This window comes from Punctularia strigosozonata (assembly GCF_000264995.1).
Source record: "Punctularia strigosozonata HHB-11173 SS5 unplaced genomic scaffold PUNSTscaffold_4, whole genome shotgun sequence".
Lineage (NCBI taxonomy): Eukaryota > Fungi > Basidiomycota > Agaricomycetes > Corticiales > Punctulariaceae > Punctularia > Punctularia strigosozonata.
In genome coordinates this window covers 710188-737746 of record NW_006767436.1, presented here as the reverse complement: position 1 = coordinate 737746, position 27559 = coordinate 710188, and the positions used below count along the sequence as shown (strand labels likewise).

Here is a 27559-nt window from a genome sequence, read left to right as displayed (position 1 = left end):
ACGTAACGTGCGAGCTTCCGCGATTCAGTGTCCTCTGCGCTGATCCTCACTGCAGTGGACGCCTACCCAAGGTTCAGAGCGTTTGGGTAGCCGGCGCACCGAGTTGCGCCATGCTCGCCTCCCTGGGCCACATCCGACTTCCTTTTCTGGACAAAACGCACGTCCGCCGGCGTTGCGTCTGTGGTCGGCGCTCCGTACAGAATCACCTCGGACGAAGCGCACGCTCTGGCGTGTTCTCGACGTATATTTACCTTGCGCATCCGTCCGATACCGACGTATACGACTCGCAGATTCCTCTTCAAGATCGCGTTCACGGTCAATACCACTTGGATCCCCGAGCCTCCGACTTGGTCCCGTTGTCCATAATGACGTGAGTTACCGCGGTTGATTCCCCGTATACACGTCCTTGTCCCGGGTTCGTTGGCAGTCCGGCTGTCTACGCTCGGACTTGCTTCTTGCAGTCAAAAGTTGTACGACAGATCCTCGACGCATCCTACGCGCGGTATATTCGCGCGGAAGACTCGACCGAGCCTCGAACAGTATAGCTAGCTCGTTTAGTGGTGGCCAAAGCTACGCTTCTGGCCGTGCCCGGCAGTTCTTACCGGGCCATTAATCGACGGCGCCGGTAAAGTCTACTCCTGATGCGTCCCGTCCTGGATTGCAAGCCACTTGCCTTAGAGAGCACCCTGGTCCTCCCGAAGCACCATGGCGGTATCTGACAACCCCTAAAAAGCTAGAGAGGAGATCAAACACACACTCTACGGCCATATTTGCGCAGCTCAATCGGTCATCGCCTGTGTTCACAACGGTAGACAACGCTCGGTCCCGTCTGACATGGCGTAACCCTCGTAGCTCTCGGCAACAACCGCCAGACCCTCGCCTGCACCTTGTCGTGTTCGTTCTAAAAAGACAACGCGCGCACCGTAATCGCTCGACTCAGGGCATATCGCCCGATCCCGTCAATATAACAATTGTCACCACTATCAGAGATCCGCGCGTCATCCACAGGGAGCGCCACACATCGTATACACTCGGACAGAGCCGACGCCTACATCCTGGGCCCGTTGGACGCTATGATTAGAGACCGTCGTCATCCAACTGACCGGGTCCCCGGACTCCAGCGCCCCCCATTTGCGGCCATCATTCCCGACCCTCGAACTCAACATTCAATCCTCCTTTTCGACACCTGAGTGCTGTCAAAAGTTTGCATCAACACCCCGCGCCTAGTTCCTGGGTTCACACTTCACAGCGCGCACGGACCTTGAACGCGTCCAAGCCTGCCCCAACGCGCGATCCAACCACGATCGCGCTCGCGTCCAGCACTTCCCACGGTGTTCCGCCCTGCCGCGTCGCCGCCGCGTGCACGCTCCTCGCGGTGAGGAAATGATTATGCGACACGTCGATGGCAGCCATCGGAGCACCGTGCTGAGCCGCCAGGTTCCGAATGTATCTGAAGACCCAAGGGAAAATGCGTCGTCACATACGCGCGGTCAAATGCGGCAATCATAAACAAGGAAGTAAGAAAGAAGGGCAAAAAGACGGGCAAATATGGCAAAAACCAACGAAGAGTCTTTGATCCCTCCGTCGATTGCGAATCCCTTCGTGCCGTCGAACCGGTCGTGCAGCATCTTCTCGCCGTACATGATCATCCTTCGTCGCGCAGAAAAGGAAGCGAGCAAAAACCGTTTCAGCGATCTCCAAATTTTGCAGGCATGGAGATTTACTCACGGCGGAGCAGGAAGCACTTCTGTATGATCAACGCACCACATGGTTTATGCGCATCAGTACGTGCATTCGAAGCGCCCTCCGCGGAACTGGGCTGAGCCGGGGAACAAGACGGCAGTACGCGCCTTTCACCAGATCATACACAGTCCCAGCGCCGATCCCGGTCTTTTCCGCCATGGTGAACGCCTCCGCCATGACCTCGGCCATGCCCATCACCATCGAGTTCGCCACCAGCTTCGACGTCGGCGCTACGTACCACAAACGGCGACATCAGCGATCCCTTGCTCCCTGACGCGTTCTTGTGGGCGCACCTTTCTCCGGATTCTCGCCAAGGTCGATCACCTTGCGCGCCATGGCGGGCACGATCAGGTGTGCAACCTCCTTGCGCGCGCCATACGGCCCGCTCACGGCCACGAGGAGCTGCGCCCGGTCGGCGACCGGAGGCAGGCCAAACACGGGGCACGTCACCAGACTCGCATGTGCGCGCGGCAGCGCGGAGAGGAGCGCCTCCAAATCGCCTTTTTGGGACCACAATTCAGTTCCGAATATTCGATGCAAGGGCGCGGGTGGATCGTAGACGCTCACTGGCCGTCGTGGGATACGTCGTGCTCGTTTCCACGAAGATCTTGCCTGAGGACGACCCGGCCTCCTAACGGCGTTCACGACACCTTCGCATCAGCCGGCCGGCGTTTTCGCTCGATCGCGTCAACCGGCGTCCTCACCTCGAGAACAGCCGCAAACGATCCGTAGACCGATTTCACCGCCTCGTCGTTCGGCAGGTTGGTGATCACGATCTCGCACTCTCGCACTAGCTCCTCCGCGCTGTCCGCCACCCTGACCCTGTTCTCGCCCAGCTCGTCGCGCAGCTTGTACGCCCGCGCCTCGGTCCGGTTCCACACCACGAGCGGTGGCGAACCGGGCGGCCTGCTATGCGCCGATCGCGCGAGGTTCCTTCATCACATCATGTCAGGATTCATAGACCGCGGATATCCGGGCTGGACTCTGAGCACCTCGCCATGAAGTAGCCCATGTTCCCGAGCCCGATGAAGCCTATCTGGCGCGGGTGATGGCTAGCCGACGACGCCGGGCGCGAGAACGGGACAGGGTGGTTGCTGTGTCGGATCGCGCTTGCCTCCATCGTCGTAGCTGTATGCTTGGCTACAGATAGGGTCAATTCGTATCGTCGAGTACCGTTGGAGGAAATCGCAGGTTATGTCACGTATCCGGGGAAATCCCCACTGAACGCGATCTCGGTCTACGATAAGGCCCCGGCAGGGCCTTCTTTCACCAGATTGACGTTTGGTCCCGTGCTTCGCCGTCTTCCCCCAAGGAGATCTCCAAGATCTCCGATTCTCAAGACAGAGCTGGCATACACGGAGATGAATATGCCATTCCATTGATATAGTGATATTAGCGACGAGATAGCATAGCGGTGCGAGGAAAGCAAGCGGAGCAAACGCGAGTACAAACACTATCGATACAACCCAAAAAAAAGCGAGTCAGCGCAAATATAGTGCTACAGCCAGAGAGAGGAGAGAGAGGAGCCCGTATCAGTTATTGAGAGAATGAGTATCGCACCAGATATAAAATACTACGGGCCGGAGCGTGTGTGCGATCACAAAGAAGACTTGGAGCGATTGCGTGCATGTGAGATCGTCCTTCCGATGTCAGTCAATTTAATCCCATGCGCTGAGCCAACGTCCGATCGCCGTTGAGGTAGGCATCTCCGCCGCCACCACCCCCTCCGCCGGCCGCGTTGACTGCGCGTTGCCCCCTCCGGCCGCCCCCGCGGCGCCGGTCACGCTCCCGATCGCGCTCGCGCTCGACGGGTGGCCTGTCCGCGCGCTCGCGTTCTCTCTCCCGATCGCGCCCGTCCCGCACCCGGTCGCGCTCGTATACACCGCGCTCGGGCGTCCGCGCCCTCGCCGTATTCACGTCGACGTCCATGCTTCCGCCGTGGTCACGCGTCTCCTGCGCGCGCACAGGCGAGCGCGAGCGCCCTCGCGGACCGCGCTCCCTCCCTCGTTCTCGGTCCCAATCGCGATCGCGTTCCCGCTCGCGCGAGTCTGGTCGGGCATCGCGACGCGTGGTGGCGACGGACGGCGATCGCCGTCCGCCAGAGCTACTCGCCCGGCCCATCGTCGAGGGCGTGGGCGTCGCAAGCGCCGGCGACTGTGCGGGCTCGGATAAGCGTGGTTTCTTCGGCGCGCGCGGTGGCGGCGCCCCTCCGCGGGGACCGGTCGGTGGTGGCTTCGAGCTGCTAGCGTTGCCGTGTCCGTTTGATGCGGACGTCGTGGGGCCGTTGGAGGCGCCGGGGCGGTAAGAGTTCCGCGACGCGGAAGGCCCAGGCGCGTTTTGGTACGCGGAGCGGACAGTGTTCGCGTTGATAAGGCTGTCTTGTGATTTCTCGAGCTCAGCTCTGTGAGGCGAATAACAGGTTAAACGATATTTTTCGGCTGTAAGGCAGGAGCTAGCGAAACTGACGAGAGCGATACAATCACTTGGTGCGACTCTGTGATGAGCAGAGCGGAAAAACGGGCGTGAGCTTCGTGTATGGCAATTGCGTCGAATACAGCGGTGCCGACCTTTCAAGGCACTCTCCAGCCGTGTCACGACCCGTCGCAGTCCTCGCACTTCCTCCTTCAGCTTGCCAACCTCACTGGTCCGTAAGAGCCCATACAGCTCGTCATTCTCTTCCTGCAGAAGCTTCGCCCTTTGTGAGATAGCCGCTGCGACGGACGCGCCCGCGGCCGGGTTGGACGATGCGCGGGTGGTACCCGACGGCAACGCCGCACTACTGTTGATCTTCGGGAGGATAGCAGCGATGAACGCCGGTGGCAGCGACACCGGATTCGTCATCGACGGACCCGGCTGGGTCGCCAGGTACTGTCTCAAGTGGGTGATATCATCCTGGACAACGGGAACGAGCGGTGTGAGCACGACGCTGATGCACCAAGCGAAGAGTGGCTCACGGTGAGCTGCGTGAGCTGCTGGTCGCGTTGTCGTAAGAGCGTCTCCAGCTCTATTTCCCGCGTAGAGGGGATGTCCATGGGAGTCGTGGCGGGTTGGTCCAAGTCGCCGTGAGCGTTGAAGGGATTGCGGGTCCGCACTGCCCGCGCTAGCCTCGAGGCGCGGGCGTCTATTCGTGTCCCCGGACTCGCACGGCTTGCGGAGGCAAATATCAATGCGCTTTGGCATTGTCTGCGGCGCTCAACGGCAACGCCAAGCAGCACCAATTCTGTCGACGTTCGGATCGAGCGTGACTAATTACGCGGGTCGACCGGTATAGACGACATTAAGATTGATACTAGGTATCTCATTCACGTATCCGTTCACATGCACCTTTAGTCCGTCCCGATGATTTTGCTATTCCGTCCCATTGGTTTTGTTTTGTTCAGTACTGTATCATTCTGATACCGCTCACAAGACCAGGGATCCTGCGGACCTCCTCGAACCTCTGCACACCACAGTTCGCCCACTCAATGTGCTGCACGAGCCCGCTCAAGGCAAAGAATTGTTGACCACAGTCGCGCGTGTTGGGGCACCGATAGAGCCGGCTGCCGTCCGCCACGCTATGGCGCGGAGACGCGAGATGCTGGTTGAGCGACGTCAGCGCACGGAACTGCGAGTGGCAGAAGTAGCATTCGTAGGCGCCGCCGTTCCAGGCTTGCTCCGTCGCGATAGTCGGCGGGGGTGGCTCATAGAAAGAGGAGCCAGAGGGACCGGTGATCATCCGGTTGGGATTGGTGATTATGTTCTGTCGGTCGCGTTCGACGACGAAGCGGTTGATCTCGGCGCGGGTGATACCGCTGCGGCAGCCGCCCTCCTCGAGGTGGAGAACCATGGCGGACCAGGAGACGAACATCTGGTTGCATCCTCGGCTGTACATGTAACACTGGACGGTCTTGGGCTTGTGACGTGCGGAGTTAAGGTGCTGCGATGGGTGGTGAGCTCCGAACGGCGTATATGTGCGCAATATGCGCGTATATGCTCCCACCTGCCGGAGGTTGTTCACATTTTGGAACCACCGGTCGCACTCTTCGCAGTACGGTTCCATCCTATGTGCGCGCACAACAGCTAGGTAAGGGCCGACTCACGCTCGAGACAGAGTACGCACATGATAAACGCCGGTAGCTTAACCGACGGGTCTCGTGTATCGAGGACGGAGATAGAAGTCGAGGCTCAGACTATTATGAGTATGTAAAGCCCGCCTGGCATCTGAATCGTCGTACCTTGACTGTCAGCAGTATGAAAGGAGGAAAGGAGGGGTACGAGCACAGAAGGCCAGATCATGAGTTTATATAGTAAAAACGTGACCTCAGTTGTCTGGCAGCTTCGCCGCGCGATAACATACATCAGCACAGAATAGCACGAAACGCCAGCTCAAACAGGGGTTCTCCGTAGTCAAAGCCAGGACACCCAGATTCCAGATCTTATATACATGAGGACAATAGGTTGCTAGCATCGTCGAGCGAGTCGAGGATTCAAGCTTCGTCAGTGGATGCTCCAATGAGGTTCACAAGCCATGAGCATCGGCTTGACATCGTTCCGCAGGTCCTTGCCGTGCCCATGACTGTGAAAGGTGATATCGGAGTTGAGCATACGCCAAGATGCTGATAAGTACGTGTCGATCAAGCCGGCGGAGACGCGTAGCAGAACGATCACGTGACATTGCGCTAATTGAAAATGGCATCCCATGAGGTTAAAGAGACAGACGGGAGAGGTACATGATTGCTCTGGCCTAGATTTCTCTTCGACGTTGCCGATGCATACGAAGCTCGGCAGCCGGCCCTTGATGCATCTTGTGGAGTCAAAGGAGCAAAGACGTCGGTGACCACCGGGAGGAGGAGACGGTGGGGATGCAAAGGTGTGGAGTCCTGCCGTTCTAGCTTACTGGTAGAAGCTTTTTGTGTTTCCTGAACCTGCTATCGTGAGCCGGATGCTCAAAGTATTTGCAGACTCGGTAGAATGCAAGTGGAAAGCTAAAGTGTGCGGCTCGTCCAAGCCTAATCGACACGGTCACGTGCTTTCTGGCGCCTTGACGCGCGATGCCTTGGGCTTGGTCTTTCACATTACCGACGCTTTCTCGCTTTCTGCCTGGATGAGCAAGTCTGTCCCTCTCAGTGGCCAGCAAGTACCGATTACGTCTTGGCTAAAGGAGCCCAGGGCCAGTGGGACGGCATCGCAAGCTGAATCACGAGCGGCACCCCGGGCCACCCCCGCTCAGGACCACAAACGGAAGCAAGCTCGGGGCCAGGATGACACCGAATTCTTGGGAGATGCCGCTCCTAAAAGGTCTAAGAAAGCGCATACGGCTAGTAATACTGCTATCGACGTGACATCGAATGACGTGGTGACACCATTGCGAGCGGCACCACCGATCTTGAAGACCTACGCGACACGTTCTGTGAGTATTCTCCTTTTCCCCAGTTCATTGGTCAATTATGGCGAGGGGCGCGGTACTGTGCTGAGGCATTTCATTTCTTACGAGTCTCTTTGTTGTTCCATACGCCACTCCGCATCCGAATGTCTCGTTGATAATATCTTATAGATGAAAAAGGACGCGACCGTCCGTCGCGTTGGTCTACCTACTCCACCGCCTACTACCTCTCGGCACCCTATTGATTCTGGACCATCCAAAGCCGTTTCCGAACGCAACATGTTGACAACGCCCCAAACTCCCGTACGACCCCGTAAAAGACTGCAGTCCAGCAAACTTGGCAAACTCGCACTGAACGAGAAGCCGGTCGATGTGGGGGCCCCGGCGCTCGAGGAAGCGCCGTCTTCGCCTCTCACGGAGCTCTCGAACAGCTCGCCGTCGCCGCGAGGTAGGGCCGCGGACCTTGCAGACGATGCCAGCAAGGTTCGGCCCGATTATGAGACCGAGACTCGACTCTTCCGTACCCCGAGCAAGAAGGTGAAGCAAACGCCTACAGTCAGGTCGCCGTCCGTCGTACCTTCGTCGCAGCCCACCGATGCTCTCTTCTCCCCTGTGGCACGGCAGCGTTTCATGCCTTCCCGTCCCGCTCCACACCCGATATTTGCGCACGACCATAATTCCTCTTCGTCCTCCCAAGTGGTGTCTTCATCTCAAGATTCGGTCGTGCCAACATCGCAACCATGGGAGAGCTCGCAATGGGGTAAGACTCCACCCCGGACCAAACGCAATGGGAAATCCCCCAAGGATGACTTCAAGATACCCGCGCTTCCCCTTCGTGACATTGTGGATGGTCCAGCCGCGGATGAGGCAGATCGCAAGGATGACGTGAGAGCAATCGAGGAGACGACCAAGGAGACAGAGGAAAACGCCGAGGAGACACATACCCCTGCAGAAAGGGATCCCACCCCGCCTGACTCAGCAATGTTGTTGGCATCCCCTCAACAAACTGTCGCTGAGGGCTCTATACACGTCCCGGGTATGGGTGTGATCGGCATGTCCACGCTCATGGCGCTGGCAGCCCTCGCCAAGCAGCCCCAGAAGGTAATGAAAGACATGGCCACCAGCCCAATTAAACCAGCATGGCTTAAGTGAGTGCACATGTCATCGAGCGCAACTTCGCAAGTCCTAATTTGATTATTCGCTATTCAGGTCCAAAGGGGTCCACGTTGAAGGACAACGCAGCATACAGTCTCTCGAAGTTGCGTTGCGAAAACGAAGTCCGTCGCCGGTGCCTTCTCCCTCGGGTGATGTGACGACCTCACCCTTACGTGACCACGAAGCACACGCCGGCATCGGCTCCCTTTGGCAGCCAGACCTTTGGACCGGCTCGCTCGACGTGGGCGATTTCAGTAACGATCACGCAGATCCAGAGACAGGCACCCCCTCTCGCAAACCCGCAACTCCTACACGCACGCCCAGGACAATCAGGCGTTGTGACACTTGGCCCGTTTCCAGTTCGGATGCCTCGCCCTCTGCCGGACGAGGCAAAGCAACCGCTCGGGGTAGCCTGCTCGTGCCCAACAGTTCCCCGAGCCCTTCAGCCTCCTCAAAAGGCAAAGCTGTGCAGAGGCCCAGTAAAGGAGCGGGTAAAGATGAAGGGTCGGAGACCGAGCCAGAGTCTGACGAGGACGAGCAAGTCGCCAGCCGTCGCGCGAAGAGCCTGGGCTCCTCTCTCCAACCAGCTCGGCTGTCTCCTCGTCACATCACAACTATCACTCGCAATGCATCGTCTCCTGGCCAGGATCGCGAAGAGTCACCTCTCCCGGACGCGGAGGAAATAACGACGACGCAACTGCTAGGCGCGCCTCTCAGCATCCCTCCCGATTACGGTATGACCATGCGTTCGAGCCAGACCGCGTCGAGCTGTTTCTCCGATGGACTGGTGCCATCGGCGGTGCAGGATTTCTTGGACATGTTCGACTCGCAGGGCGGAAGCTATCCCCCAGATTTCCCCGAATCTTTGAAATGAATAGCCGATCGGTATGGCTTCAATGCTACGCTACATTGTACTAATTATTGCAGTTGGATATTCCGCTCGATTACACACACTTTTTGTACAATTTTTGACAATGACGATATTACTATGGTAGCAGCGGTTGTCGGCCGAGACTCCAAGGCGCTGACATCTTCGTATGAACAAGAAGCACCCTTCAGATCGGAGATCGGCGCTTCTTGTCGGCGATGGACCTAACTGGACACGAACATGTCAGTTCGTTATCGGGCAAACGATGATAACGATCCTTGCTCTTCAACATCATCAATAACGACATCATGCCTGGCCGTCTGCAAAACAAGGCGAGTCCACTATTCCGTAGCTTGCAGCTGACGTTAATCACACATCGACGCCAACAGGTCGCGCTCGTAACTGGCGCTGGGTCGTATGTACCACGACGTGGCGATTGCGGCAACCCAGAGGCTAACACGTCAGTTTCCAGCGGTATCGGTCTCGAGTCCTCCGTGCTCTTCGCGTCCGAAGGGGCGAACGTGGTGCTCGTCGACATCAACGTCGAGGCAGCCCAGAAGGGCGTGCAGATCATCGAGCAGCGGTATCCGAACGTCAAGGCTGTCGCGACCAAGGCGGACGTTAGCAAGGAGGCGGATGTCAAGGCGGCGGTCGACCTGGCTGTCAAGGAGTTTGGGAGGCTCGATGTCATGGTATGCATATGTCGCTCTCTCTTTCCGTGATCGTCGTGGACTCTTACGATGGGACGCGTTTCATATAGTTCAACAATGCGGGGATCATGCACCCGGCGGATGATAATGCGCTGAACACGGAGGAGCGCATTTGGGATCTGACCATGCAGATTAACCTCAAGGGCGTGTGGTGGGGATGCAAGTACGCAATACTTGCGATGAGGGAGAACCCGACGGACGAGAGCAAGGGCTTGAAGAAGGGCGGAAGCATCATCAACACCGCGAGCTTCGTCGCTCTCATGGGCGCAGCGACGCCTCAGCTTGCATGTGAGCTCGCGGACTCGTCCCTCTGGCAGTGCCAGAGTCGAAGGCTTACTTACTCTTTACTCAGACACCGCGTCTAAGGGCGCTGTGCTTGCTATGACCCGTGAACTAGCCATGGTACACGCTCGGGAAGGGATTAGGCTCAACTCCATCTGCCCGTACGTATCTACATTCGCTTCTCCGACTGTATGCTAACGGCGTATTCGGACCAGAGGCCCCCTAAAGACGCGTAAGTTATATCATTGAACCCTTCATCGGGGCGGAAACTAACCTTTTCGTGCAAGCGCTGCTCATGGACTTCCTTAACACTGCGGAGAAGCGAGATCGTCGCATGGTACATCTCCCGATGGGACGATTTGGCGAAGCCGTTGAGGTCGCGAAGGGAGCGCTCTTCCTCGCCAGCGAAGACAGTAGCTATGTCACCGTGCGTGCCCTTGTCTTCGATTGCGGACAGGAACATACGTGAGCTGACCTGATTGACATAGGGCACGGACTTCAAGGTCGATGGCGGCCTGTCCTCGTGCTATGTCACGCCTATCGGGGAGCCCGCCCTCGACCCGCCCGCAAGTCTCCTTGCATGAGCAACTTTCGGAGAATCAGGGCTATGCATGATAGAATCCAGAGCCTTTTTCGGATTAGAGATCGTATGCACACATTCTCGGCAACCCTAGGGCGGCCTTGCTTGTACATCATCAATGAGTAGTGGAATCCTTCATGTGATTTATTGATGTGGCAGGCGAAGTTGCAGAGGATCGATCCAGAACACGGCTTACAGAAATACAAGATATAGAGCTAATGGTACATGGAGCGCTAAGGAATACCAAATGGTTGACATTCAAACTGGAAGGCCTTTCGGCTATTCGAAAACGAAAACAATAAATTCGAAGATCCAGTAGCACTGAGGGGGAGTGGTTGTCCGCGCAATCTCAGAGTTCCTTCTTCGCAGCCTCCTTAGCCCGCTTCTTGTCACCTTCCGCCTTACGGATGCGAGTGATCTCCTTGCCAATCTCGTTGTTCAGCTCCTTGTGGAAATCCTTGCGCCACCCAAGGGAAAATAGAAGCTCGAGATGCACGAAGAAAGGAGCGAGTACGAGGGCTAAAAAGGCATGCTTCAGCCTCACGGGCATCATGGAGTCCGAGGAGTCGGTAGAACGTACCGCCGACGATGTTATCCAGAAGGGCAGGGGCGCGATGCTCGAACTTGCCGTGCCCTATGAATTGAGCGATCCAGCAGACGCCGTTGATAATACCGGCGATCGTCAAGTTGTCGATGTCGTTTCGGTGGGCGAATGAGGTCGCCGTGAGCCATGACAGGACGAGTTGCGGCGTGTAGATGAGCTACGGAGGCACGAACCAAGGACTCTGATAAGCACACTGGCGCGGTGAAGAAGAGAGAACGGAAACTGACGGCAGCCGTCGGCTCGAGGATGTAGTAATACAGCAGGTAGAGGACGGTGAACGTAGTCGTCCAGTTCATCTCCACAGCCATGTAGTCATTGATGGGCGTGTACCCTCGAGGCATCCACGACGGGGTCGGAATGCGAGTGATCATAGCCTGGAAGGTCCTGCGACAGGTTCAGCACTCGTAATCGGTCAGCCAGTTGCGATCGGTTTGGTACCATAGCAATACAGGCACACAGCACATATGAATCAACACATTGGTGTGATTCGAGTGGTAAGCGCCATAGAAGGTCAACTGCAGGCAATGTTCAGACTAGGGCGCTCGTCCTGTACAGAAGTGAGAGCTATCTAACCTGCTTTCGAACGTCGAACAGACCAACAGCCATGGCGGGGAGTAGGTGCGGGTGCGGGGTGGCTTGATGGGCGCTGGTTCTTATGGGAGACGTCTGGTGGCGTCCAGGCCGAGTGACTGCGCCGAGAGACCACGAGTTCGCCGTCTTTGTAGCCGATTCGTCCCCGGAACGACTTTGCCCTTACCGAATATGATCGTCGGTGGCTGTGAAGCTCATTCACGTGGCATTTACACGTCACTGCCCAACAGACGCTCACCCCTCGGGAATAAGCGCCCGCCTGCTTCATAGAGGTGCCCTCTCCACCGCCAACCGTGTTCACCGCCAGTTATAACTGCTTGTTCTAACAGCATCTGTTTCTCTCATCTTTGCTCAGCGACGCTCACATCTACTTGCTATGGTCAAGTCAACTCTGATTGTCCGGGCATCGGATGCCCTTCCCTTGGCTGCCAGCGTGGACGACGAACAGGTTCGTTCGTGCTCATTCAGCGTCAGGACGCCGGATCTTACTGACGGGACCTACTAGACGGAACAACAACTGCAAGAGCACAAGCAACAAGCCAAGCTCGTCTTCCGCCGTATAACTCCCAATGCGGAGCCTCGGTGTTCGATCGAAAGCGGCGCATATACCCTACAGTATGCTCACTCGTGTTATATGTCCTGCGACTGCCGACATCGCGCATCTCTCCCATTTAGCTACCTCATTGCCGATAATGTGGTCTATCTGACGATCACGGACAAAGCATACCCCAGAAAACTCGCCTTCTCGTACCTAGACGAGTTGGCCAAGGAGTTTAATCTGACATACGGCCCCAAGGTTGAAGGCGTACGGAAGCCATATGCATTTGTTGGATTTGGTTTGTGCCTCGCGCCTGTATTTGCACTGGAGCTCATGCGGAGCCCACGTATCCAGATACTTTCATGTCGAAAACGTCACGGCTATATGCTGACACGCGGACAGCAACTGCCGGCGATGCTATGGGCAAGCTGAATGACGAACTTCAAGCGAGTTGACATACGATGAGGTTCATGACCAACACGTTAATCTCCGATTTGCAGGATGTGACGCGGATAATGACGAAGAACATGGAGGAGCTGTTGTGGCGAGGAGACTCGCTAGATCGTGAGTTCCAACCCTTTTTATCCTTCACATCTTCTTTCTCGTTTCCTCGGGTCCCTCCAACGATCGAGATTGTGGTAAACCTGCTTGCGCAGCTTGCAACGTGTCGGCTGGGGCAACGCGTCACGGACCGTTGTTCTTCGCGAACCTTGACTCGCGTTTCATTGCCGTTCTTGAACCTTGTGATCCCTCAGTCCAAGACCAGAGTTTGGACCTGCCCGCTGACACGCTCTACTCGTTCCCCTCTTCTCAAGGGATGTCACACTTGTCGACATCGTTGCGGTCGGAGTCTGAGAAGTACCGCAAGGCCGCTCGGAAGATCAACGTGGACGCGATGATTCGGCAGTACGCACCGGTGGCGGCTATCGTGTTCATCCTCGTTATTCTGCTCTGGTGGAGGTTCTCATAGATCATGACTCGTTGGGGATCACGGCTAAGGCCTCGGAGATGTCGACTGGATATACCTACGCTACTACACTTTGTACACTTTTTCTCGCCATCTGCTTTCGCAATACGCATGCTACGCTCCTCGTAGTGTTTGATATCGGTCAATAGAGTGTATCTGCAGCACGGCAAAGTGGGGCGGAACTTTTACCATGCACTGCAATTTTTGGCGGGGCTCCCCGCGGACCACTGCGGAGAACTTTTACCACCTGCAGATACACTCTAATGCGTCACGGTGGACATGGTATGTTGATCGCCATTCGTTGATCAGCATCGTGCCACAGCATCCCACCGTGGTCTGCCTTTTACGCAGAGCGGCGTTCCACGCAGCCTGATGCAGAAGAGGCCACGATGCATCTAATCTATCTCGTGGGCGCTCCAGCACACGAGGTGGCCTCTATCCTCCGTCCTTATCCTTTCGCCCGGCCCTGCGTTTCCCTTCCACTGCTTGATACCCCTCTGACCGTCGACGGCCAACCAAGGATATCCTCGTCAACTTGTCCAGCTTTCTGTGCGATTTAACTACACATCAGCGAGGTCTTCGGTACACGATCAAGCCATATCCTGTCCACGATTATGATTACTGACTTGCTCGTACCAGCGTCTAGCAAACCGTAGCTGATCGCGATGTCCTACGCTCCTCGCTCACCGGTCCCGGTCTACGCGCAGCCGCATCAACCCGGCGTAGCATACGCGCCCACCGCATCTCCGATCCCTCAGCAAGTCCAAGTTCAACCTGGGCAATATGTCATAGGGCAGCCAGCAACGTCTCCCTTCGGGCAACCCGGAATGCCCCAGTATGCCTCAAGCCAACCCGGTGTGCAGTACGCCGCGAGTCAACCGGGCGTTCAGTATGCCTCGAGCCAACCCGGAATGCAATACGCCTCAAGCCAGCCCGGCGTGCAATACGCCTCGAGCCAGCCAGGTGTTCAGTACGCCTCGAGTCAACCGGGTGTGCAGTACACCACCGGCCAGCCAGGGCCCATGCCGGTACAACCCATGTCGCCGACGTCTACCCAACAGATCCAGCCTGGATCGATAACGTACACCACGAGCACTGGTCCGGACGGACGTACGATCTACCATCAGTTCAAGTACGTCCTAATTTGGCCGATGCATCATCACGCCATCGTTCATATGCTGAGATCTTGCTCGTAGGGCTGTTGCCGCAGCCTATCAGACACCCCAGGGAGTGGTCAGCGGTATCCAATGGATCCCAGCTGAGGCCACGTCCGTTCTTCCTCAGAACGCCCAACCTGCCACCGCGGTACGTACCATCCACATCTAGCATACCCACAATGCGATCTTTTTCTCTGCTTTACATTCATTAAACCCGTCGATTTGCTTTCACAAAGCGTTCCCCGATGTCATCATTGGATAATACCTCCAGATCATCCAAACGTCCCTCCTCCTTTTTCGCAAGTAATAACTACCGCGATGATTCTACCAAGCGGTCCTCCGCGTTTTCTTCAACCGTCTTCGGTTCGCCGTCGCGGACGAGTTCCGCGCTTGTGCAATCCCGCCCGGCTTCCATGTACCAAAGCGACTACGAGCCGCACGATTCTTACGAGTACTCCCAGGAATTCGCGGCGTCATGGAATCGTGGATACCTGAACCGCGATGAGGAGCGCTCCTTGAAGGACTGGTAGGTTCATCCACTGGCGGTGTCCTCTATGATACCCTGACTGACGCACATCAGGCAACGCGACGAAGACAAGCGCCGTCGCAAGGAGGAAAAAGCGGCAGCTAAGCAAAGGCAGTGGGAAGAAGCGCGACGCGAGCGCGAGATGGCTGAAGAACGCGAAGACATGGAGCTCCGCAGGGCTCGCGAACGCGACGCTGTATCCATATCTCGCAGGAAGAGCTTCAACGCCGGCGCCCCCCCCGACTCCGCCGGTCTCGTCGGAGGCTTCGGTCAAGTGCCCACGGGCGTCGGCGTCGGCGGTTACGGCGCCTCTGCTCCCTTCCCCAGCTCGGGCTACGACCGCTCGGGTTACGCAGGATCGGGCGCGGGCGATCTCGAGCGACGATTCGAGAACCTTGGGTTGGACGGCAGCGCCGCTCAAGCGGAGCTGGAGTACGCGCCCGAGCGCGCCAGGCGCGAACGTAAGAGGAGTACCGGCTTCGCTCTTCCCCGCTCTCGCAAGTCTTCCGTCGTCAACTTCGACGCGCCCCCGAGGAGGCCTATCGACGACGGGAGCCCCACCGACCCGTATCCGCCTGGTGGGTTTGGTACGGCTGGCTCGGCCGGGTACGGCGGCGCTGGCTACCCTACCGCCCGTGGTGCACCCTCGCCCTACCACGGCGGAACTGGGCTGCCGGGCGGCTACCCATCCGGGTACGCGGGATCCGACGGCTCCGCCGGGCGCGAGGAAACCTACAATAGACGCAGCTCCATGTATGCTGGTGGAGCAGGACGGGCCGTGTCCACCTACGCCAGCGACGGGCGCACTTACCCAGTTGGCCACATCCTCGAGGGCCAGCCAATGCCTAGGTCCCCCATCCCGGGGATGCCCGCGACGGTGGACGCTCCATACGCCTACCCCACTTCTCGACCTCCGTCGCGCAATGCTGGCGGATCTTACCCCATCGCGCGGCCAGTCTCCCGCAACGGGTATCCCACCGCCCCTGGCGGCGGCGGCGCGTACACCGCTGCGCCCGCCGCAGTCGGCTTCCCGACGTCTCGCCCGCCTTCTCGACTGGCCGGATCCAACATGCCTGCCCCTGTCACTGGCGGGTTTGCAGCTGACGCCGCTGCCGGTCTCAGCACGCCGGAGGGCTTCTCTCGCCCGCCCAATCTTGCGCAGCCGTACACGGCCTTCGAAACACTCAAGATCCAGGATATGGATGATTTCTCCAATTACATCCCAAGGATGCCACTGGTGTTGATGCCTCATGATGTGTATCACGAGGACTGGATTCGTTTCATGCAGGTAAAGGATAGCATCTTATTCAACAATGCGGATGGTGCGCTAACGTGGTTTCAAGGACGTTCATCTTGCCTGGACTGGCAAACTCCCAGTTCCGGACTCTCGTCCGAGACGTCGTTCAACCCTCACCATCGACCTCGTCGAACTGTGGAACTCGTCGTTCTTCCTCGCCCGCGGCGTCGAGGTCGTTCTATACAAAGGTCGCGAACGCCGCACTGGCCCTGGCGCAGGCACTGTGGACCCCAACCTTCCAATGCTCGAAGAGTCAGAGCTGCTCACGTCTTCGGATTCGTCGTCCGACTCCGAGGACGACGACGACGCATACTCGGAACGCGAGCGTGAGCGTTATCGCGGCTTGTACGGATCCAATGCACCCTACAACCGCCAGTGGGAGGCACAAATGGCAGAAGGTAGGCTTCGCCGGCAGGAACGGAAGGCGGAGAAGAAGAGGAGGACCAAAGAGAAGAAGCTGAGACGTAAGGTCAGGGAGAGAGAGCGCAAGTACGCCCTTTACCTGACCTACGTGCCCCTCCGGGAGTCCCCAGGCAGCTCTATCTATGCCTAAGGGCTTTGAAACTCCCACATTCGATGATGACGACGGGGTATTGTTTGATTGTACTGGAAATTTTGTTTGCTTGAATACCTAGGGTCTGCGTATATGCTTTCGATCTGCCGTGTATCAAAACGGAACTATAGTTACATGAATAGGAACACATGGAACGCGCTAGAGGAAGTGTTGACCAACAGTCCGTGGAATATCGCAATTATTGCTATCATGCTTAGTATCGGCCTCCCCGGTACGAGTTGTTATAGGAAGCCTGTCCTCGTGAGTATCCGGTGTTGCTCGAGCCATAGCCACCGTAGCCTCCACCCCCACCACGACCATTGCTTTGTCCTCCATATCCGCCACCGCGGCCGTTGCTAGCTGCCCCATACCCTCCGTAGCCGCCGCCGTATGGATTGGGCGGATTACCGTTGTTATAAACTCCTTGTCCTCCGTAGCCCCCTACATCTTGTCCTCCATAACCTCCTCCACTGTAACCTCCTCGATATGGAGGTGCGGAACCCCGCCCGTAGCTGCCAGCCCCGTAAGCATTGCTGGCATATGGATCATGGTCACCTCTTGCAGGTGGTGGACCACCACGACCGGCCCCACCATAACCGTAGTTGTTATAGTTCGTGGGTGGCTGAGCATTTCCATATCCACCGTAAACCTGGCTCGGTGGTTGTTGCGGCGGATAAGACTGGCGAGGTCCTGATAACGGTCCTCGGGAACCTTGGGAATGACCGCCGTATGTGTTGCCACCGCGATTGCTGTAGGTGCGGTCGGCACCGTAGTTGTTGGAGGCATAGGCCCCCGGCGCGTTCCTGTAGCCATCATTATCGGACCGGCCGCGGTCAGATCCACCACGACCGCCACCGCGACCGCCGCCTCCCCGGCCGCGATATGTGCCAGCTGCTCTTTGCCGAGTGACCTCCAGATCATTCGCGTTGAGAACTCGCGCAGGTCGCTTAGTGCCGCGTAGCAGAACTGAGCGATGTGGCGTTAGCTGCTTCGGGAAGAAGTACAGAGCCGACAGGGATCGATCGTTCGGTATATCTGGCAAGTCGGCTCCTTTAATGCCCTTAATCGGCGAATAATACGTGGAACCAGGGAGGCAAGCCGGATCGGGCAAAAGACTTCCATTGATGCCTCTGCTAAAATCCGGGTTGATTGGGACGGGCTGGACGGTCGATCCTATCAGTATTATGACGAGGTGGTGAGGCGAATACACGGACCTTGTCATCCTTTCGTTTGCCATATAAGGCTTCGATGGTCGGGTAGAGGCCATTCTCATCGCCGACAAACAAGAAGTTATTTCCCCACTTGTTACGATGCCGTTCGTCATCCGAGATATGATTGTAAGGTTCCGACATAGCATCGAGAAGACGCTTTTCATCAATGAAAGGCAACAACGCGACTCCTTGCCACGCCATCTTTTTGCCATTCATGTCGATCTGGAACGTAGTGGGGTAGAAATCGATGATGGGGGAGTCCTCATCCGTCATCAAGCGTTGGAAGGGTTCAGGTATGTGTTTTCGACTGCTGATCATCAGTACAAGCTGGACGATGCTGATGACTGGGTACATACCTAGCCGCAGGGAATACGCCCATGAGCTGTTCAAATGGCTTGAACGGTGAACCAATGTTAAACTTGATGTCCATCTTTTCGAGTTCCTCGAAGTCGGCAGCGAAGGGCGCAAAGTGATACGGGTAGTACCATTGCCATGATGGTGTCTATATAATAGTCAGTTATCGCAGTTCTAGCAGGTTCAGGATGTATACACGAACGCCTTGGTAGTAGTAGTGCAAGACCCATGCCATGCCCTCAACATAGGATTTGGTCAATCTTGCAGCAAATTTGTCAGTTCAACCTCGCTGAAAGTTGGTGCGCACGTACTGTTTCTTGAACTCGGTATCAGTGTATTCCACGCCAAATTTCTGGCGATAATACCGTTCCTTATAGCCGGGCTCCCATAACCTGAGGCCACTAAGCACCATAATATCGGATCAGCGTGCATGTGCCACTCACTTGACGAAGTCCTCCTGTTCTACGGTCCCATCGGCATTCACCTTCATCGCCAATGTTGCCGTTTCGGCGTCAGCAGGCGCATCATCCTCTTCCGGGATGATGGTGATGTCTTCATCTTCTTCAGCGTCGGCCAAAGATTCATCGATTTTGCGTTTGACACCTCGCGGTCCCTCAGACACGTCGTCGGTCATCGATGCGTCTGGGTCCTTGTCTGCCATCACCCCGTTGGCTACATCTGCGCCATTCGCGTTGGGGAAACCATCGGTTTCAGCCATAGTTGCGAGGGTAGATATGGAGGCTGATAAACCGGGTACGTCAGACTCAGTATCATCGCTCGCAGGAACTGTAGCCGCAGCCACCACCGTGGCCTGCGCGATCGATTCGGGGGACAGGGATGCGGGCAAGGAAGTAGACGGAGTCTCAGGTAATTGGACAGTGTTAACAGGCTTGGGGGGTAATGAAGCCTTCGCGGATGGTTTGAGAGGCTGAAGCCCAGCCATCTCTGCCTTCAATGCCTCAGCCGCATTCATATTTGCCATACGAAGTGCTGCTCGATTGGCTACCCAGTCATGGTTCGAGCCAGCAATCGCTTTGGTCACGCCAGCGTTCTGTTCGGCCGACGACGAGGACGTGGAGCTGCCGAGGCCCATGGAGTCAGCGGCGAGCGCGAAGTCTGTCTGAGGTTTCTGAGGCAAGGACGGATGTATAGGAGGAGGAGCAGCAGGATTTGCAGTCAATTGCAGATTAGGCGAAGGGCCAGTGGTGATAGCTGAAGCACCAATGGAAACATCTACAACTTTGGATCTCTCAGTTTTTCGACGTTTGGCTTCCTGATCCTGACGCTCCTCCGCTATGGAAGCTGTCAGTGACCATGCGATAAGGAATTGGCAGTATATGCTCACCTTCACGCCTTCGACGGAATATATCGTCTTCCCTACGAGCCAAGCCCTCAAGAATGATTTCCACCCGCTTGTACTCCAATTGCCCATGATCTGTAAGATACCCGCCCATACGTGGCAACTCAGCTCTCCAGATTTTTAGGAGAGTGTCGATGGCGCCTTCGCGGATCTCCAAAGATGGCAGATGAGGCAAGAAGTCGTTACCGACGAAGAAGATGAGCAAAACCCAGTCATCGATGGCCCGTTCGAGGTCGAATGTAAATGGCGTCTGCGGAACGTCTAGTTCGACTTCCAAATACTCGCGTAGAATTGCGACATCGAGGAAAATAAACGGCTTCTTTTCAGGCGGAGTCTTCTTGATTTCCTTCTTCTCGCCGGTGCATTGCGCTGCATAATGACCCTCTTCGCCGCAGATTCGGCATGCTGTCTTGCTACCGTCCTGGAAGAAAACATCTTCTCGGAGGACACGGAAATGAGGCTCGTGAGTAGCTAATGACAACATGATAAGATCAGCATCCTGTGAGCGCAGAGGTTAGCAAAAGCGCAAATGATTGATGAAGTGGACACGTACCAATCCGTAGATGACATGCTGGGTGTTTGGATCGTGACCAGGGTTAGATCGTTGTCGGCGGATGAAGTCCATGATCTTGTGTTCTCCTTCTCCCGGGACGCTTGCATCGGATATATAGACTTGCATCTAGATTCGGGGTGAGTATATCACAGTTCAACATTCTCCGAGGAGAACCGGCGCACGTTCTTCCAGCCAGGGTCCGTATTAATTTTCTGCACAACCCAATATCGCAAAGACCTCGCGAGGAGGTCCATGAATGGTGTTCCCGGAGTAATGGCATTGGAGTCCCAAGCCTTCTTGTTCTTCTCTTCCGCGCTGACTGTCTTGCCCATAGCTATCGTGCACGTGTCAGCTAGAACGCAAGCAGAATCACGCCAGTATTCACTGACCTTCCCATATTTCGAAGGACTCCAAACGTGCCTCCTCTTTGTCTTTGGCTTCTTGAGCGGCTCGGAAACGTCTCGACCGCTGCTGGTTCATCTTTGCGCGAGGAGCAACGCCGTCTGCTGCAAGTCAGTAGCAACACTTGAGAAACCATGTATGTATACGTACCGATAGCCATGAAAAGCAGTTTTCGTGGCCGTATCATGTTCACGACACGTTCCGTGTAGTTGAAAATTTCAATCATCATTTCCTCCTCGGTTTCCGGTGCGGGCTTGCCTTCCGGATGAGTGCACGGATGGACCTGTACAAACCATAAGGATGAAGTATACGCCGTATGATCGAGACACATACAATGCCGTTCATATCCAAATATAGGTTGTCGAATTCAACGCCATTAGGGTTGGGACGGGATATATCCACGGGTACAGTCACCTCCTCGCCGGAGTCGGTGACAAGCTTCTCCGGCGTGGCTTCATGTACAGGTAGCACTGTGCAGAATGTGTGAGCGACAGCAACGCAGGCCTTCGTGAAACACTGACCAATCTTAGGATACTTCTTGCTGAGCCAGCGGAACAGCGCCGGAACACCCTAAAGCCCTCTATGAGCTCTTGGTTCTCGAGGAGATTATTCACTGTACCATCTTTTCCCGAAGAAAAGGTCTAAGAAAGCGGGTAACGGGACTGGGGAGGCGTTCACCGTCGTTGGAAGACTTGAGTGCCGCGGTGACGCCGGGCTGAGTTTGAGGACATGACGGTAAAGCCGACTGCACGTGACGAGATCCGACTTGCAGCGTCCTTGGCGAGTTATGACTCGTTTCCAGATCTGGCATCGCGACATTCGCGCTCTCTATATCCCAGAATCATTGATCTCTAGATACTGGTAAACCACCATGGTCGTCAACGATCCCCCAAACAACGGCCAATCAAGCGGTCAAGCCTTCGCTCAGAAATCCATGAAGCAGATGACCAAGGCCGAGCGTCGCGAGCTGCAAGAGAAACAGCGCGCTGCGAAAGCGGAAAAGGCTGCTGCTGCCGGTGCCGGAGGCGGAGGCGGGAAACAGAATCAGAAGCAGCAACAGCAACAGCAAAGACCACCGACCCTGAAGGAGATGCCTTCACGAAAGCTCAGCAACGCTGTACCGCCGACTCCGGGGCGAATCGTACGCGATGGACGGGACCCAGCTGGGCTGGCCGACGATGCCGCTGGGAGGGCCAGAGGGCTGCGGATATTCCAACACTTCGATCGCACGAAACCAACGAGCGGGAAGGGCAACATCCATCCTGCTATCGTGCGACTTGGTTTACAGTTCTCGCAATTCAAGATCTCAGGCGCGAACGCACGATGTATCGCAACGTTGACTGCTTTCAAAACTGTGAGTGCCTCGCGTACTACGCGCGATCCGCGGCTTAGGACTTTTCGCTCTCAGGTCATACAAGACTATGTGACTCCCCCGGACAGCACTCTTTCTCGCCATCTGTTAACTTATCTGTCGCCTCAAATTAATCATCTCAAAGCGGCAAGACCGATGTCCGTGACCATGGGCAATGCCATCCGACAGTTGAAGCTCGAAATTAGTAGCACCGACATCGATTTACCCGAGCAGGATGTGGGTCTAATCAGTTCCTCGTATTCAAGTGCGCGCTGACGTTGTCTTCAACGCAGGCCAAAGATGCTCTATGTCAAAAGATCGATAACTACATTCGTGACCGAATCATAATAGCAGACGAAGTCATACAAGATACTGCAGGCAAGAAAATCAAGGATGGTGACGTCGTTATGACATATGCACGGTGAGCGCACTTTCGGAAACGGCATCTCAATAGCTGATGACTCTTCTTACAGATCTTCCGTCGTCGAGAAGGCATTGTTAAACGCCCATGCGGAGGGGAAGCAATTTTCGGCTATCGTCGTTGATTCAAGACCGATGTTCGAAGGCAGGTCATCATGACATCTTCGCGTGGCTCAAATCTTATTGTATTCGTCCAGGAAAACGACTTCTACGGGTGCTCTCACATGCGGGGATCGCCTGCACTTATTCACTTCTGCCATCAATTGGGTCGCTCATCACCGAAACCTCGCTCGTATTCCTTGGAGCTCATTCCCTACACTCAAACGGTGCTGTGTTTTCAAGAGCAGGCACGGCTTTGGTGGCCATGATGGCAAAGGCACACAACGTGCCAGTGGTCGTATGTTGCGAAACCTACAAGTTTAGCGAAGGCGTCGTTTTGGATAGCTTTACTCGAAATGAGCTTGGTTAGTATCGTTGCCCCCTTCTGCCTCTTGATATCACGGTGTGCTAATGCAACACATTACGTAGCTCCCACCGGCCTTTTCGCGTCTGAATTCCCGCTTAGCAAACCTCCATCATCACGCACGCTGCAGAATGGCCCGAACCTGGAGATCCTGAACCCCCTTTATGATCTCACGCCTCCAACCAGCATCACGGCCGTCGTCACTGAAGTCGGCATCATTCCACCGAACTCCATTAGCTCAATTCCTCTCGCCCTCGGAAGACAGTCCGTTTAACCCTTCAACGACGCGAGTTCCTCGTCGATCATTTCTTACGCGTGGAACCAGATATACCGACGTTCTCCTAGATTTGCAACGGACGTGCGAGCACAGGAAGATCCCGCTATCGATGCATTGTATAGTACCGGCAGACACTCCTATATGTATTGTCATCGCATTGTCAGTAGCTTATCGATTGCACAATATAGTAGCATTGCTTGTTGGCGCAGATGCGCTCTATGACCTGGATTCAGACTTTGAACTTTTCGGGCCCGAAGATAGTCCGTAATGATGCGATTCTAATACACAGAGTACGATGATATATGGGATTCATAGAAGCCCGCGATTGTACGTTCTGCCACGAAAACCTGTGTCAGTACCACTACGATTGACGAGCCTACTACGTACAGTTTCAAGCTGGCGGTAACAACGCAGCGATAGCGGCGAGAACCGGTTCCTCGTAAGGAGTAAGGAATTCTGGAGGTTGCTTGGGATCGACACGCGGCTCGCCCTGGATGTACTCCCGAGGGAGTTTGATCTCCACTGCAGGTTCGACGAAACGCATGCCGAGACCCCCTTCGAACACCTGCCGAAGTTGGGAATTGCATCTTGCGCCGCCGTGGCCGCCGTACGTGACGAGCATTATAGGCTTCCCCTTCCATTCGTTATAAAGGTGGTCGAACATCGTCTTGAGATCGCCGGGGTATCCCCAGTTGTACTGAGGGGTGACGACGATGAACGCGTCGGTAGAGGTGACGAACTCGCTCCACTGCCTGACGCCAGCGGTGGGATACTGGGCCGGGTCACCGATCTGAGCAGGGATGAGAGCACCGATGACAGGTCCGAGGGGATGCGGGGGCGTCAATGGATCAACGATGACTGTCTCGAGCGAGCTCGGATCCGGGACGTATTTCGATAGGTGCGCAGAGATCCAGGCTGCGATGCCCTGTCCGTTGCCCTCGCGGCGAGCGCTTCCGAGCAGAATGGCGACCTTGGTCATGGTAAGCGTCGGAGGTGAGAAATGTGCTGGTCCTTGAAGGTACTGGCGAGGTTTGCTAATGGTTGCAGCAGCATGCCTCTATTTATACCCTCGGAATGATTTGTCCCGCAGCTGCCGCCCATCGCTGCACAGTCTGATTTGATATAGCCAGAACGCCTATGTTCTTTCCATTCCTCCGATACGGGCTGGTGTGGGTTATGTGCTACGACTCCTCACATCCCATCTTTCAAGTTTCAGTGTGATTGAGAATTCCGTACCGGCCTCTACCTATGGGAACCAGTAGTGTGCCATGGACAGAATCTACCAAATTGCAACAGGGTGTGGTAGAGGCTCTCTGGGAGCTAGTTGCTTGCCTATCTTCCGTTGCATGAATCCTCCGACGCGCTTAGATCTCGTCGCGGTGAGAGACAGCAGGCTTTAATTGATGAATGAGAGTACATATCGACTAAACCATATGCGGTCGTATCTCGTCGGATATCCGGTGCTGAAGTCATAGAAGGAAAACCGAAAGCACATCGTGATTGAAGATGTGCTACGTAAGTTTGAAAGACCGCGTTGAATAACAATTAACTGTCGTTGGGCGTCCGCTGCCACGGCACTCAATTACCTAACGTATGCGGTTCACGGCTTGTTCTGTCACTTCCTCCACTCTAGGACTGAACGGCAGTAATAGTTCACCTTCTGGACGCAGATGGCACCCAGCGGCAACAACGCAGATGGCGTCTGCACTCCAGAACACTGCTTCTACGCGTTCGATACTCTGTACTGTGCTCTGACTTACGCCAAACCAGTGGCTGCACAGTTCAAGGATGATAAATAGTGCGTCAACGAATCTATCGGTATGGCAAGAGATTGATCGTATTGATCCAGCCCTCTCTTCGTAACCTGGAACACGCGCTCGTCCCGGCCAGGACGCTCGCCACGGCTGCGCGGATGCATCGGGACATTCGAGGCGCTGCCCCTGAGGGAAGGCATTGCGGAGTACGCGCTGATCAGCGCGTTCACAGACTCCCGCTTCCGCAAGATCACCGAGAGCGAACTGGAGAGCCTTGAATGCGGGTGAGCAATCCACGACTTCCTAAATGATGTGTCTCATGCTGACAACGCTCCTCAAGCCTGTCCTTCCTCACGGACTTTGAAGACGCGAAATCTTACCTTGACTGGGAGGTGGGAACGCATGGAATTCGGATCTCGTTCCCTCATCCTTCTCTGATCCCGAGCACTACCACATCCGAGAGTCCATCGCCCATAGGGTCGCCTAGTCCAGTCGCGCTGCGGGAGAGGCATCAATTCTCTGCGACTTATCTCCCCAATGTTGCGCCCGAACAGGGATGGGATCGTGTCGAGACCATAGACTCGGCCATACGCAAGGCGGGGTGGAACGGGCAGATCACCGACGACCTGCGACGCAACCTGAAGGTGAGACGGTACCAGAGCCGCAAGTGCACTGTTGGCTGGGATGAATACGTCGAATGGCGCACAGCCCATGGTGGTAAGATGTGACCAACGATCGACGATCTATCGGATAGAGTAGACTCGAAGGCAAAGAACTGTATGGACGCATGTACAATGTAGAATACGACCTGGTACGGGACTTGAGCAAATTATGTTTTTTGGGAGTGAAGTTGCTTGCGGAATTTCTCCAATCTACCGCCCCAATGACCTCCAAATCGGTCGGCTAATTGCGCCCATACACGTCTCAACCTGTGCACATCGTGTCCGCTTGCCTTGCTATATGCCATGAGGACGTTGTATATCGTGCGTGAGCTCGGCTTCACGTCCGCAGGTAAGGTCAGGAACGCTTGAAAGATGACATGTAGCTTGTCTACAGTCCATGCGCGGGTGCGGTCTCTTTGGAAGCTCAAGCTCCCGGACTTGAGGGTGAACTGTGTCCGAGCGGGCGGCTCCGCGTGCTTGGCAAAGCCGATGAACAGCGCACGGAAGATGGCTAGGGTCGGCGGAAAAGTGTTCGGATGTTCGTTCCCCTTCGCCTTGTTACCCGAGGAGTACGACGGCCGCGTAGTTTCGAGCATCTCGGTGAAGATCTCCAGAGCCGCAACAAGATCTCCGCGGTAGCATTGAATCTGAACCCATGCTGTGTAGGTGACCTCGTCGGGGACCATGCCCCCAGGAATTGGGACGTAATCTTCATCCTCGAGCCTTTTTTGAATCTCGGCGACCTCCTGGCCATCGGGACCGAGCTCCGGTACACAGTTATGCCTCAACACACGATAGATGGCTGCCGCAATATCAGGCCTTCCGCATCTGGCAAATCCCCACAAGCAAGCGTTGATGCCATCTAGCCCAAGCGCAAGGTCATGGTCGCGCATCTCTGCCAGGATATTGCGGATGCCGAGGAGGTCGCCTTTCCGCGAGGCATGCGAGAGAAGGATCAAGAGGGTAATACGGTTTGGGACCAATCCTGAAGATTTAAGAAGCGAGGTCGCAAGGCGCATGGGATCTGGATCTCGAACTCTGGAGGCCACGTTCAGCAATGTCGAATACGTAACGATGTCCGGCTCGGCCGTGGGCAGATGGCTTCGAACTCCCAGATCGTCCCAGTTGTAGGGGTTGGGTTCATCTGGGTCATCGGCCCGAGCTGACTCTTCGAGCCGTTCGTTGTATGTGATCATCTCTTCAAATACGTCTAGAGAGCGCTTGAAGTCGTCGGGGCGTGTACGCCGCCATCCCTTGCCGGCGAAGTCGATGAGTGCATTCCACTCCCAGACACGCAGCCTGCCGCCTTGACGTCGGATGGCGTTCATGACCGAGAGAAGTCTGAGGAAGACTTCTCGAGTACGCGGGTGGGTGGACGCGAGGAGTCGGGCGAGGCGATGTAGATGCGCGAATGGTATGGCCGTTTGAGAGTGATTGTGGTCCACGGCGGTCCCTTCTTCCGCGGATGCGCCTTCGGTCGACGAGAAGGGAACGCGAGACGAAAGATGTACAACGGATTGGTATGCTTCCCAAGCTTCTGCCGCATCGTTGGAGGTGGCCATGACTTTGAGAAGCGACGCCCTCCTTTCCAGCACTTCTGACGTTTCGTGCATAGTAGTGTTCGCGTGCTGTGCCTCTTCGCCCGAAGCTGATGATTTGGTGATAGGGTATCTCTGCAGGTGCGTCTTCCGTTTGCGCCGACCGCGAGCCTTGCCTAGCTGTAGTGTCGGAATGACAGCTGGATGTCGCCCCGTAGGCCAAGGCGGGGTCGCAGAGAGAGGAACCTGGGATAGCATTGTAGGGGTTCCATCGCTCGGCA

At 55.9% G+C, this 27559-nt stretch overlaps 12 protein-coding genes across 12 annotated transcripts; 6 read left to right on the top strand and 6 right to left on the bottom strand.

Annotated features, from left to right (window-relative positions):
- Positions 1-674: 674 nt before the first annotated feature.
- PUNSTDRAFT_125270 (NAD(P)-binding protein) lies at positions 675-2868 on the bottom strand (the record flags this gene model as incomplete). The annotated part of the gene is made up of 9 exons (XM_007381848.1): positions 2736-2868; positions 2448-2676; positions 2311-2374; positions 2037-2243; positions 1851-1973; positions 1729-1747; positions 1564-1650; positions 1261-1450; positions 675-725 (listed from the first exon to the last, which is right to left on the bottom strand). Exons 1-9 carry the CDS (start codon positions 2861-2863, stop codon positions 675-677), a joined length of 1098 nt encoding a protein of 365 aa, XP_007381910.1. The 5' UTR covers positions 2864-2868.
- A 244-nt stretch (positions 2869-3112) lies between these two features.
- Positions 3113-4827, bottom strand: PUNSTDRAFT_119384 (uncharacterized protein). The gene is made up of 4 exons (XM_007381847.1): positions 4698-4827; positions 4311-4635; positions 4210-4237; positions 3113-4144 (listed from the first exon to the last, which is right to left on the bottom strand). The coding sequence occupies exons 1-4, from the start codon at positions 4773-4775 to the stop codon at positions 3397-3399; spliced, it is 1179 nt and encodes a 392-aa protein (XP_007381909.1). The 5' UTR covers positions 4776-4827; the 3' UTR covers positions 3113-3396.
- A 292-nt stretch (positions 4828-5119) lies between these two features.
- PUNSTDRAFT_142427 (uncharacterized protein) lies at positions 5120-5889 on the bottom strand (the record flags this gene model as incomplete). The annotated part of the gene is made up of 3 exons (XM_007381846.1): positions 5843-5889; positions 5723-5783; positions 5120-5659 (listed from the first exon to the last, which is right to left on the bottom strand). Coding segments are annotated over exons 1-3 (603 nt in total). The 5' UTR covers positions 5845-5889.
- Positions 5890-6664: 775 nt separating this feature from the next.
- PUNSTDRAFT_132490 (uncharacterized protein) lies at positions 6665-9134 on the top strand (the record flags this gene model as incomplete). The annotated part of the gene is made up of 3 exons (XM_007381845.1): positions 6665-7132; positions 7277-8253; positions 8315-9134. The coding sequence occupies 3 exons, from the start codon at positions 6665-6667 to the stop codon at positions 9132-9134; spliced, it is 2265 nt and encodes a 754-aa protein (XP_007381907.1).
- A 302-nt stretch (positions 9135-9436) lies between these two features.
- PUNSTDRAFT_65416 (short-chain dehydrogenase) lies at positions 9437-10704 on the top strand (the record flags this gene model as incomplete). Its single annotated transcript, XM_007381844.1, has 6 exons — positions 9437-9820; positions 9889-10126; positions 10191-10281; positions 10336-10352; positions 10408-10547; positions 10609-10704. 6 exons carry the CDS (start codon positions 9437-9439, stop codon positions 10702-10704), a joined length of 966 nt encoding a protein of 321 aa, XP_007381906.1.
- Positions 10705-11049: 345 nt separating this feature from the next.
- PUNSTDRAFT_112253 (DUF962-domain-containing protein) lies at positions 11050-11910 on the bottom strand (the record flags this gene model as incomplete). The annotated part of the gene is made up of 5 exons (XM_007381843.1): positions 11050-11219; positions 11281-11461; positions 11532-11688; positions 11743-11819; positions 11878-11910. 5 exons carry the CDS (start codon positions 11908-11910, stop codon positions 11050-11052), a joined length of 618 nt encoding a protein of 205 aa, XP_007381905.1.
- A 288-nt stretch (positions 11911-12198) lies between these two features.
- PUNSTDRAFT_51039 (protein transport protein Sec22) lies at positions 12199-13561 on the top strand. The gene is made up of 6 exons (XM_007381842.1): positions 12199-12343; positions 12401-12510; positions 12571-12731; positions 12788-12879; positions 12934-12997; positions 13249-13561. Exons 1-6 carry the CDS (start codon positions 12272-12274, stop codon positions 13401-13403), a joined length of 654 nt encoding a protein of 217 aa, XP_007381904.1. The 5' UTR covers positions 12199-12271; the 3' UTR covers positions 13404-13561.
- A 302-nt stretch (positions 13562-13863) lies between these two features.
- On the top strand, positions 13864-21473 carry PUNSTDRAFT_51038 (uncharacterized protein). The gene is made up of 19 exons (XM_007381841.1): positions 13864-13982; positions 14040-14532; positions 14597-14705; positions 15019-15080; positions 15135-16369; positions 16425-18092; positions 18148-18451; positions 18501-18646; positions 18701-18758; positions 18810-18890; positions 18942-19791; positions 19844-20357; positions 20412-20537; positions 20594-20745; positions 20801-20914; positions 20964-21096; positions 21147-21283; positions 21335-21383; positions 21433-21473. The coding sequence occupies exons 2-6, from the start codon at positions 14066-14068 to the stop codon at positions 16931-16933; spliced, it is 2382 nt and encodes a 793-aa protein (XP_007381903.1). The 5' UTR covers positions 13864-13982; positions 14040-14065; the 3' UTR covers positions 16934-18092; positions 18148-18451; positions 18501-18646; positions 18701-18758; positions 18810-18890; positions 18942-19791; positions 19844-20357; positions 20412-20537; positions 20594-20745; positions 20801-20914; positions 20964-21096; positions 21147-21283; positions 21335-21383; positions 21433-21473.
- Positions 21474-21673: 200 nt separating this feature from the next.
- On the top strand, positions 21674-23453 carry PUNSTDRAFT_142423 (IF-2B-domain-containing protein). The gene is made up of 6 exons (XM_007381840.1): positions 21674-22167; positions 22222-22401; positions 22458-22585; positions 22638-22729; positions 22782-23048; positions 23113-23453. Exons 1-6 carry the CDS (start codon positions 21685-21687, stop codon positions 23319-23321), a joined length of 1359 nt encoding a protein of 452 aa, XP_007381902.1. The 5' UTR covers positions 21674-21684; the 3' UTR covers positions 23322-23453.
- A 391-nt stretch (positions 23454-23844) lies between these two features.
- PUNSTDRAFT_17068 (NADPH-dependent FMN reductase) lies at positions 23845-24078 on the bottom strand (the record flags this gene model as incomplete). Its single annotated transcript, XM_007381839.1, has 1 exon — positions 23845-24078. A coding segment is annotated over one exon (234 nt), but the record flags the coding sequence as incomplete, so codon positions are not given.
- Positions 24079-24933: 855 nt separating this feature from the next.
- PUNSTDRAFT_142420 (alport syndrome) lies at positions 24934-25918 on the top strand. The gene is made up of 3 exons (XM_007381838.1): positions 24934-25122; positions 25174-25362; positions 25419-25918. The coding sequence occupies exons 1-3, from the start codon at positions 24995-24997 to the stop codon at positions 25804-25806; spliced, it is 705 nt and encodes a 234-aa protein (XP_007381900.1). The 5' UTR covers positions 24934-24994; the 3' UTR covers positions 25807-25918.
- PUNSTDRAFT_64274 (uncharacterized protein) lies at positions 25908-27302 on the bottom strand (the record flags this gene model as incomplete). The annotated part of the gene is made up of 1 exon (XM_007381837.1): positions 25908-27302. The coding sequence occupies one exon, from the start codon at positions 27300-27302 to the stop codon at positions 25908-25910; it is 1395 nt and encodes a 464-aa protein (XP_007381899.1).
- Between the last annotated feature and the right edge of the window lie 257 nt (positions 27303-27559).